Consider the following 11,682-nt stretch of genomic DNA (forward strand, 5'->3'; position numbering starts at 1 on the left):
AAAATGGCGTCACTCGGCACGGCCCACAGGCTTTCCAGGCATGACAAATGGTTCCACACACGCTACCCCGAGCAGTCAGGTTTTGGAGAGTTATGATGACAATCACATACCAAAAAAGAGTAAAACTTGATAAAGGATCCAAAAGGCACCTCTGAGGGCTCAGGGCAGTGCTGCAACCTCTCAGGGCCCTGCAGCCAGAGGCAGTGAGGCAGTAGGCAAAATGCGTTAGCACAAGGTTAAGCTTCTCCTGAAAACAAAGCCAGCATTTAACTTGAAATCATTAAAGTGATGGATTAAAAAGGAAAAGGGGAAATATGAGAAAAAATCAGCTAATAAATCACCATTAAAATCCACATTTCCACGTTTTGCACAGTCAGAAAAACACATCCGTTTTAGTTTTGCAAGAAAAGATGACAGCAACTGAAACTAAAAAGCATTTCTTAAAACTAGGGTATCACATTTGTACTGATTGAGCCCATCATACTTTGTTTTGAAGAAAGGCTCCCAATGGCATCAAGTACAAACACGAAACAGCATTTGCTGGATCTAGAAAATGCCAAGCAAGACAGACTGTATACTAGGATTAAGCACTACCAGTTATTCATGCATGATTTCTCTGATTAAATGGTGACTCAAATGGACACATCAGCATCATCAGTCTTGTAAGAGACTGTACTCACAGTGCCTTGTGCTCCATTCCTACAAGATCTCAATACACACAGGATCAGTGATGGGGACATATGACACTAATAGAGAGATCTCTAATGAATAATGGTGTGCTGCTCATAAAATACCATCTATGGACGAAGCCTTGGGTGGGATGGTTTAGTGTGAGGTGTCCCTGCCCATGGCAGGGGGGTTGGAACTGGATGATCTTGAGGTCCTTTCCAACCCTAACTATTCTATGATTCTATCTCTCTGATGTGCTCTCGAGGGAACTGATGGAAGGTCCTGCTTCCCCAAAGGACTGGGCACTGATCAGCCCCACAGGCAGGCAATCATGGACAGAGGCTCCCTGTTTGCACATCACCTGCACATCACCCACTCCTTTGCAAGCCAGCATCTGAGCTAAAGCTGTTCAAGTGGAATGAGAAATGTGCTTACTTCCTGATATTTGGCAGTGTTTTTTCATGACCACCAGAATACCGCTCAGCTGGGACATTTTCTCTCCAAGTCTTGTAAACAAAATGCAAAATCTGAAAGTATTTTCAGCTTTGGCTTAGTTGAAAGTTTTCATCCTCAGGACACGAAGAAAGCAACAGTTCTTCACCAAAACGTCTCCAAAGAACAATTCCCGTTAGAAATGTGGTTGGACAGAGAAAAAGGAAAACCCTGACTCTTTCTCAGCTCAGCAGCTCCTCAGGAAGATATCTGCAGCTGGTTATGCAGGGATGTGCAAGATGGAGGATAACTAGCCCCATGTTGCTCAGATGCAGTTCTTCCCCCCCTCACCATGTGCTGCCTCAGCAGCATCCTGCTCCAGCTGACACAGACAAGAGAACAGGACATCACAGCAATCAAATTAACACACAAACACTCCCCCAAAACACAAGGGTGCCTTCAGAGCAGGTGCTGTAAGCATGTTGCTCATGACAAATTTTTAATCTCAACTACCTGTGTACTCACAAGGTATACCCAGCAGGCTGCAAGTCTCTGCTGCTCAGGAGAATAGCACACATGCTATTCTTCAGTATTAATTTTCAAAGCAAATGCTTATAATTATACTACTGTGCAGGCTGTAATGAGGTACACAGGTTAAGCAATTCATACAACTGGCAGGATGTTTAGGATTTATGGTTGTACTCCCCAAACAGCTCTTCTCAGCTGCTGCACAAAGACTGCTTCAGTTACAAACCTTCCAAGGAAAGCATTAACAATCCCACAGAGACACGTTTATAGAGCACACAAACAAATTAAATATTGCAGCTTATTTAAAGATATGTGTTCAGAAGAACTACAGATATTACGTACAACAAATTATTTAATGCTAAAAACACTTCCTATGAAGACTGTATATAAATGACACAACATCCAATGGGATTCACTGCCTTTCTCTGCAGATTTACTTCACTATTTTTGGAGAAAATTAAAAGCTGGCACTCAATGAACATCGTACCTTAAAAAGCTCATTAAAAAAACCCTATAATAATATTTTTAAATAAATTCCCAAGCTAATATTGAGTTCACTTATATAGTCACACATAAACATACTAATTAACATTTTGTGAAGGTCACCCTTCACTATGTGCAAGCATCTTAACGTATATATAGCATGCATATATATATATATATATATATACACACTGTATTTATACTGTAGCATCTTAGTGATTTCACCCCACTGACATATGTCTTCTGGCCAACTTACGATATGCTTTTCAGATGTTATTTATATTACAGTTTACAGGAGAGATACTAATATTACAGATCCAAAATACTTCTCAGCTCTCACCTTATCAGCAAAGTTGAAATGACAGCAAAACTTTAATTTTATGAAAATACGAATTACATATTTTTATTATTAGAATTATTTTAGCTCACTAAAATGTATCAGTCTTCTAGATATCTAAACAAAATTCATAAACCAAGAGATGAAAAACTGAGTACAATCACTGTTTCTTTCACATGTACCCATTGCCTTTTTCCTGTGTTCAAATATGACTCTTCTGAATAACACAATACACATGTAGGTGGTAGTAAGAAGTTTTCCAGTGCTTGATATATCACATATTCAAGCTTGGAACAGAACTACAAATTACTGTTTTTCAGGATAACTAGCACTCACAAGAATGTAAATACTACCTTTAATGCCTTTCAAAGGCTTCTCTGATCACACCGTTGTAAATAAACTGCTGACAGTTGAAAAAAGCAAGCGGATTTATGTCAGTACTGATGACAAACTGAACAAATACCACAAAATATGCAGAATACTTTAACATCATCATCTTTTCTATCAAAATAAGCTTGAATGCTGGATAAAACAGTCAAAAGTGTGATTTACTGAGCATCACAATCAGTCTGATTACACATCAGATTTGCATTTTGGTATATCACGAGGATGGCAGGTCCAACTTCACACTGAATGTTATCACCATGATTGTTTTCCAAACAGCCCTAAATCCTATACCAATGTTAGCCTTGCCAGGCTTAGGTGTCAACTGCAATGTAATCCTGGGGAAACTGACTTAAAAAGGAAATAAAACAAACACTATACGCATTCATAACAAACCAAAAAGCTGTCAGAATGACAAGAATGCAAAGAAGTCCAGATTGCACTGAACTGAAGAAAACAATACATCCTGCCCTACCCTGTAACCATTAGGACAGATATTTACCTACTTTTACCACTTCAAAAGAACAGATAAAATAGGACAAAATACGACAAGCTCAAGGCCGACATCTTTTATTCCTGGAATTATCACGGAAAAGTTATGTAGAAAGTGTAACTTTCCAAGGAGCACACAGTATCTCGAACAATACGCCTTATTCGCCATCCTGCTGACGTGTTCTCAAGTTACAGAACTACAAGCACTGCCCAAAAAGGCATCCATCTTACAATTTATTTTTTTTTTTATAAAACCAAACTGTAAATTCTAGCTACTCATTAAAATGTATTTTTCTTCAACCAGAAGGATAGTTCTGAATGATACCATGAGAGGCAATAAGGAACTGTTAACTGCTGTAGAGATAAAAACAGAAAATAAGTCTTTTAAGAGTCTTCTTCCATAGCCACATCCTCTTGTAGCTTCTGCACCATTTTGTCCTCCAGCTGTTTTGGTGTGCCTTCAAAGCAAAGAAAAAAGTTAAATTCAACATGTCTCTCTAAACACAAGTAACTGTGGTAAATGTATGTGTCTATTCTAGGAGTTCAGGAGTAACCCATCAAGCTTTCAAATATTTATTGCCAACCTCCTCCATCACCACCTAAAACTACTCAAGAACTGTTTCAAAAGAAAAGCTGATGCTGGTTTTATGCAAAATCTAAAAGCATACATTTTCATGTACTATGGTGAACTTTGATAGATCTCTTAGCAGAATCTTGCAAAGGACTATAAAAATGCATTACTTTTAACAGATCAATGGCCTTCACACATTAGTTTTTATACCAAGATTTAAGCCCTCCGGAATGCTGTTTTGGATGACAATTGTGTTAGCTCCCCATAATACTACCAAAAATAATAAAATCCAGGGCTGACATTTGATTCTGCTCTCCTGAAGGCCCAGCAGGAATTGCAGAGCACTGAAAATGTAGCTGTAATTTGACAGATGTGCTGCACACTATTGTGCATCATTCAGTTACCATAAGCAAAGCCAAACAATTCTTCTGAATTCAGATCTTTTTACATTTTCTCCTTCTTCCCTCAAACCAGTGTTTAAATATATCCTGACAAAAGTTTGTTTGACACATAAAACCACGGAGACAAAACCACTGGTTGTTTTTATAAAACAGAAACTAATGGAAACTTCCCTCCATTACTCTACTCCATTAACTGTATTTTAAAAAAGAAATCACCTTTACCATCCACTTTATCAACATTCAACATCCTCTTAACACAAGCCAGTGCTTGTAATAGTTTAGAAACCAAAAAATTATTTAGGAGAGATTTCTCTATCTCAAAAACTCAGTTCATTAACAAAGAATACACATTATTATATCTGAAATAGGCACAGATTTTGGTGAAAGTTTGTAAAATTTCCATGCTATTTTAAATACTGCTAGGCTTACACTGAAGAAACAGTATTTTCATGCAAGTTTTACTATACACAGTGAACTACAATAAAACCTGCTCTCAAAACTAGCTAAGAAATTCAAAAAGCAGTTTAACCACTGAATTTTATATCAATCAGTGGTATGGTCTGTTGAGTTCAAATAACCAGTTCAAAGGAAAGACTTAAACAGATGTACTGGTTAACAAACACACGGTTCATAAGAGTACTAGATGCTGAGTGCAATCTAAGGAAAAGCCCAGCATGCAGGACCAGCTAAATAAAAAGTTAAATCTGACTCAGACCAAAGGCACTGCTTATGTTTAGTGGCAAGAGCTATTCTTATATTCAATAGACAAATTAATTATAAGAAAAATGCACAGGATTATTGATCTGTAGAATTAGTTATATAAAAAAAAAATCATCATGAAATTGTATACACAAATTAATCTAAGATAACCAGGTAAAGCAAGTTCTTACCTGCATGTGGAGCACGAAGAAGGTGGATATTCTGTTTGACTTCTTTGATGTCTTCTGCCTTCTGCAACTCTTTGCTCTTCTTTAATCTGGGGAGAGGAGAAATTAAATTCCATTACCTTCAAAGAGAAGATGTGTATTTTTGTTCCTCTGCAAGACACATCTTTAGCTAAAGGTACGGAAACTGTAAATAACTGTAACTATGAGGAAATAAAGTATTTGAAAATGAATTCAAGCATATACTGGACACAAAACAAAACAAAACAAAAAAATCAACAAAAAGACAACAAAAGCCACTAGTACCCCAACTCTTACCAGAAATTTGTTTAAATCTAAGACTGCTTTACAAACAAGGAAATATAACTATTATCAGGTGTACAAAACTACATTTCACTGGACAGCCAATGAAGCACAGTGGTTTGGTAGCACAGTAGAGCCCACTCGAACTATTCCACCACATTGCTTTGATGACTGTGTCTGTACAAAGCAAATAACCATTTACAATTTTCAATAATTGTTTCTATGGAAAGACTGATTGACTAAACAGGTTTGTAAGAGCTCCCATAATATAAATAGTTCTCCTCACCTGTTCATAATAAATCTAGCTTGGCGTTTTTGCTTTATTTCCTCCACTCTCTTCATTGCATCAACTGAAATAAAGCAGAAGTTGTTTTAAATATGCTTACATACCTACAGTTGAAAATACATGCCAGTTTGCAGAGCAACAGACCCAGTATTCCATAATACCTCTATAGCAGAAGCAACTCTCATAGTATATGAGGAAGTTATTCCTTCCTCTGAAGAGCAGTGCAGAGAATATTCCATGTAGCAACTATGATAGACTGTATTTTCAAACTTATTTATGCTTCCACTTTTGTGCCTACATGTATTTTCTACAACTAACCACCACTACAAAAGACTCTTACTCTTCTTGAGGTCAGATGCAAGTTAACACCTTCTCCTATGTGGCATTTGCTCACGACATATGTAATTCTTCTACTTTATAGTAATTGATTTATTAAACCAACTGAAATGGAATGAGTGGGAAGAAAGAAAAGTGCATCAGTATAACAGTGTACACTGGAAGCCTCTTAAAAAGCCGGAGAACCACTAAGGTTTTCTGAAGATCATTCAAAGTAACCAGTTTCTGGGGAAAACAAAAAAAAAACCAAACAAACAAAGGAAAAAAAAAAAAAAAAGCCCAAGAAACCAAATCCCCACACCCCACCCCAAAAAAAGACCCAAACAAGTGCAACTCCACATCTGTTCACAACTCAAACCTCCTCCACATATAAGAATCTGGTCATTATCCCAATAATTTCACATACAATTAATACAAAGTGTATCTACGAAGTCTTCTGAAAACATTTTTATATACAGTGAGTGTTCACTCCCCAAAGTTCACCTTTTGTCTTTTTCTACAATGACTCACCAGTCTTGTTCCATAACTCTCTCTGGTATTTCACTGGTTCATTCCTACGTTTTTCAAATTCAAACGAATTATCCTATATTAAGAAAAAGTAAATACAGATTATATACAAAGCATATTTAGATCAATACATTCTTCCTTTAGCACTCACTCACGTAACTTGGTATTTTATGTGGTATTTTTCCCCCCTTTCAGAATCTCAATTTCTGTACTCTATTTCCTTCTATTTTATAGTAATCCCTAAAGGTTGTTAGACTGAAGTGTTTGACCTCAAAGTGTCAGAAGCCACAGTGATTTGTCTGAAGAGAAATATTCCCTCAGCTATTTTCCTTTTAGAGAGTCAAAAGGAAGAGAGAAGACCAATGTGGAATGGGAAATACAGAGTAGACCAGACAGGTGGAAGTCAAAATTGAAAACAGAAGGATTTAATCCAGGTCAAATAAGTTCTGCTCAAGAGCCTGTACTTTGGAAAGGGTAAAAAAACCAAAAAAATCCAAACCCCAAAACTATTTTATTTTAAGAATATTGACACAATACAAATTCGTTTGAAATTGTTGAGTATTTCATTCAAGGACACTGGTGTTTGGGGCAGCTGGAGGTTTTTCTTTTTGCTGTTTAGGGTTTTTTCCCTCAGGAACTTAAGATGGAAAAATAGTTTCCTTGCTTTTTTTTTGTTAGGCATACTCAGCTTTAATCCAAATTTGTCTGAGGACTTTTCCCTGCCCAAAGGTTCCTTCTTGTAGTGGGGAAGCAGAGTTATCATACCAGCTGCTGATCTTTACTTGCGCTAAAGACAGTTCCAAAGACAGAAACTACACAGAACAGCAAGAAATGGCACACAGGCACTCACAAGCCATGCTCTATGGGCAGATGAATGCTAGTTTTCACTAGGGGACAGCATTAAGCAAACAGGAGCTGCAGAGCACACAGTACACTAACATCTACATGCCACTCTGCCTCCTACAAAAAAAAAAAAAGTCAAAAAGAACCTAAAATTCATTTTTAGCCAAGCATGACACAGCACCATATCAATTCACTGCAGTTTATCCTGAGACAGCTTCTACATATTTATAACATACAGTATTATTCTGTAACCCGAGAACACACCACAAACAGCAAAACCAAGTCTCACAAGAGTATAGATGTTCAAAGTGCCAGGGTCTTCTAACCTACACCCACAGAGATAAACTACAGCTACCTCATACTGGCCAGTGAATCTTTTCAATTCCAAATATGAGGGGACAGACTGACCAACTCTGCCTCACTCTGAATGACAGAATAAGACAGTCTTTCAAAAATACCTGATAGAATTATATCCTGCTTCAATTTTCTAATAAATGTATATATATAAAAACAACAAAAAGCCATAAAACACTTGAAACCCATGAAAACAAGTATATAGTTAACCCCTTCCAATGTACCTGCTTAAAGCTGCAGGAACTGTCACCTTCCTACAAACTACAGTACTTCCATTGTCACAAGCTTATTTAGACAGTTTCCCCAAAGCTGGCTTCTGGAAGAACAGATACCATCTGAACTACAACAAAGCACTATGTTTATATATTGGTTTAACTCATAGCATATATAGATAATACCTCAAAACTGGAGCATATTGTCACCTATTTAGACATGCATAAAAGAATTTTTAATTATTTTCAAAAAAGGTAATTTAGCTCAGCCAGAAACAGCTTGAAAGCAAGAAATACAATTACAGAAGGCGTCAATTAATCATGGCTTCTCAGAGTCACATTACAGAATAAAATCACATTCTTCCCCTTGTAAGATCCATAGAAGGCACCAAGTCACAGTGTCAAAATACTTACTAAATTGTTGATTACCTGTTCTTTCATAGAATACTCAGTCACAGTAATTCTTGAATTATTTAAGGACTGTCCCACAAAGTATGAGTGTTCAGTATTTTTACCGCTGAAATAACTTTTGTCTTGAAATTGTTTCTAAGATCTCATATGCTGGTTTTGAAACACACCTACCTATGCAAGGACATTCTCTATACACTGTATACTTTAAAGATGCTTCAGAAGGTAACCATCTTATTGTGTCTACACAGAGAGACTTCCTGGAGTACCCAGTAACCCAGATTATCTGATTGTGCAGAAATACAACTACCAAATGGGTATATACAGAGGGTAGAGCATTTATATGGATAAAAAAATGCCTCTGATGTGAGAAGCACCACATATTACTGATACAGACACCTGATACACTGGCTTCCACACCAAAGCTGAAACAGCAAGCTCCATGTTACAGTTAAGATGAATGAATAACTCACTCAAGAAAACTCTCACCTTCACTTCCACAATCCCTATTTTCTCCACTTACTCTGTCTCTTGTCACATTCAGCTGACTGACCCAACCTGTTTGCAGCTGGATTTCTGCCATTTTAGTGAGTTAATCTCAAGTGTAAACCAGGACAACTTCTTACCACCGTCAGTTCTTTGCCAGCTGCTTTCCGGAATGCTTTGGTCCACCTCATCTTTCTGGGATTTCGCTTCTTTTTAAAGTTTCTGTGGCATTTTGATTTGCAGAATCTAAATACCTTCAAGAAGAAGTGGAGGAAGAGGAACAAAACAAAACAAATGCTTACATTCAAATCAGAATCTTTGAATAGTTTGGGTTGGAAGGGACCCTCACAGGTCATCTAGTCCACCCCCCCCGCAATGGGCAGGGACAGATCATGTTATTTCTGCCCCACCACAAGCATGATATCAAACGTTGAAGTTTCTCTAACAACACTGCTCATAGAAAATGACATTCATCCCACAAACGTCAATACTTTTAGTTCAAATATTGCTATTAACACGAAGTTTCAAGCATATCCTCATTCTTTCATTTACAGTAATTTTCACAGTTGTCAAATACTTACAATTAAGCTGATTATGAATAAAATATAGCAGACTTGTGAGAATCAACTGCAAAAATAACTATAAAGCCAAACCTGTACTATGAATAAACAATTATCTATACCTGTCAGCACTTCTTAGATACAGCACCATCCTGACAACAAAAAATCCTCACCCCTCTCACATGATATTTTTGAATGCAATACACACACACACACACACAAAGTCTGTCTTCTGGAGTGTAGCTTTAAGCCTTAAAGATTACCCTGCAGCAGGACTCCTAAGCATATCACTTAAGTCCTGGACTGAATTTAGTGAAAGCTATTTTAAAGCATACACCAAACCATTCTAACTGATCTTTTTTTCTCACACACGCCCTTTCCATTTTTCTACGTATTCTACAGATTCTAGACTAATTTTAGGTACCTATCACTGCCTGCTATCAAAGCGCCTTATGCTCGTCTGGGTGATGTTTTCAGGCCCATTAAAGGTGCACTAAAAACTTCACTATTCATACTTTAAATTTCCCTTTTGTTGGTACTGCAATGATGTAATCGACAGCCAAGCTGGAGAACAACCCTCTATTGCAAACTGTCCACATCCAACAGAGATTTTCCAGTCAAAAAGAGTATGCAGCAAGATGCCAGTAAGGGCATGGGGAGGGGGAGGAGGAAACAGGGCAGGCAACACACATAATCATACCCCTATTTGCAGTTCTTAATACTCCTTAAATCCGTGCACCACTTGAACCGTCCTGGCCTGTCTGGTATCTAAAGCAGAGCTGAAACTTAAGAATACTAAAAATTGAATTTGTTATTGATGAGGTTTTTAAACCCTATTTTCTTCAGTCACACTCTCCTTCCCGTCTAAAGTCATTTCTAGAGAAAATGAAAATATGAAACCTATAGAGAAGGGAACCACCTTCGAATAACTGCATTTTATTAAACGCTTCTACCGTGTTTTTTCACCTTACCGCAGACAAACCTGCCGTTACATTCAGCTCTTTCATAGGTTATCAGCTCACAACTCTCCTGCTATTGTGCTACTTTTTCAAACACACACTTTGTGGCCATTTTCTAGTAAATGGAACCGTGCCAGCCCACATATACCTCTAAACTCCCAGAAGCTGTAACTCAGAAGCTGAACCAGGCTTTGTTTTGACACCCGAGCACGGGAAGGAAGCTATCCGTAAGCTCCACTGCACCCTGGGGCCCGCAGTGCCCTGTAAGGAGCGCAGCAGCCGCTGAGCGACCACTCACAGTTTTACACACGACCGTGGCCGTCGCGCAAAGCCCCAGTGCAGTGCCGGTCCCGCCGGCAGCCCCAGCCGGACGAGCCCCACCACGTACCCGGTGAGGTATCGGTCACCGCAGCACCGCACACGTTAACGGCCCACGCAGGCCGCGCGGTGCGCGAGGCCGCCCGATACTCCTCGCGACCCCGGCACGGCTGCGGCCGTGCCTGCAGGCTGCGCTGGGCGTAGACACCGCGGCTCCGGCGCTGCCCCCCGCCCGGGACCCCAACGACACGTGTAACCGAGCCGCGAGAGAAGCACACAGCGGGGACGGGGACAGGGCCCCACGTGTGCCGGGAGAGGCCTCCCCGGAGCCCCCGTCACAGGGCCGGGCGGGCAGTACCTTGCAGTCGTTGCGCACGAACATGACGCCGTGGCCCGGGTAGATGGGCCCCGAGCAGAAGTAGCACCTCTCGATGCGCATCGCGCCGCAGGCCCCGCCGGAACCGCGCGCCCAGCTGACCGGAGGCGCTGAGGCACCGCCCGGCGGACAGGCCGCAGCTCCCCCTGCCGGCCCCGGGCCGCCGAGGCGCGACGGACGCCGGCGCACGCGCAGCTGCGCCCGGTTGGGTTTGATCCGGGAGGTGCTGAGCGGGGCCGCACTCTGGCAGGCGAGAGAGCTAGGGTGTGTTTCAGCAACAGCGAGCTCTCTTAGCGGAAACAGCGGAGCAGGCACACAGGGAAGGGGGAAGGCGCCGCTGCTCCAAAAGCGAGAGAAGGGGCCACAAGGCCAGCCCCTGCACGATGCCAGGGCCAGTTTGAATGAAGTTGTCACTGCTGTGCTTTGGGTGAAGCTATAGGAAAGTTCCAGGCGTTGGCTGACTGGAGCCACAATTGCTAAGTCACTACACAGAGGTACTGGGGGCAGCGGTGAGAAAAGCAGTAGAAATGCCAAAAAGCATGGATGTGTTACG

General features: G+C 40.2%; 1 protein-coding gene across 1 annotated transcript; it reads right to left on the bottom strand.

Annotated features, from left to right (window-relative positions):
- Nucleotides 1-3,387: 3,387 nt before the first annotated feature.
- RSL24D1 (ribosomal L24 domain containing 1) lies at nt 3,388-11,280 on the bottom strand. The gene is made up of 6 exons (XM_065688561.1): nt 11,112-11,280; nt 9,057-9,170; nt 6,617-6,689; nt 5,771-5,834; nt 5,188-5,273; nt 3,388-3,783 (listed from the first exon to the last, which is right to left on the bottom strand). The coding sequence occupies exons 1-6, from the start codon at nt 11,190-11,192 to the stop codon at nt 3,710-3,712; spliced, it is 492 nt and encodes a 163-aa protein (XP_065544633.1). The 5' UTR covers nt 11,193-11,280; the 3' UTR covers nt 3,388-3,709.
- Between the last annotated feature and the right edge of the window lie 402 nt (nt 11,281-11,682).

Source organism: Lathamus discolor, chromosome 8 (genome assembly GCF_037157495.1).
Source record: "Lathamus discolor isolate bLatDis1 chromosome 8, bLatDis1.hap1, whole genome shotgun sequence".
NCBI lineage: Eukaryota > Metazoa > Chordata > Aves > Psittaciformes > Psittacidae > Lathamus > Lathamus discolor.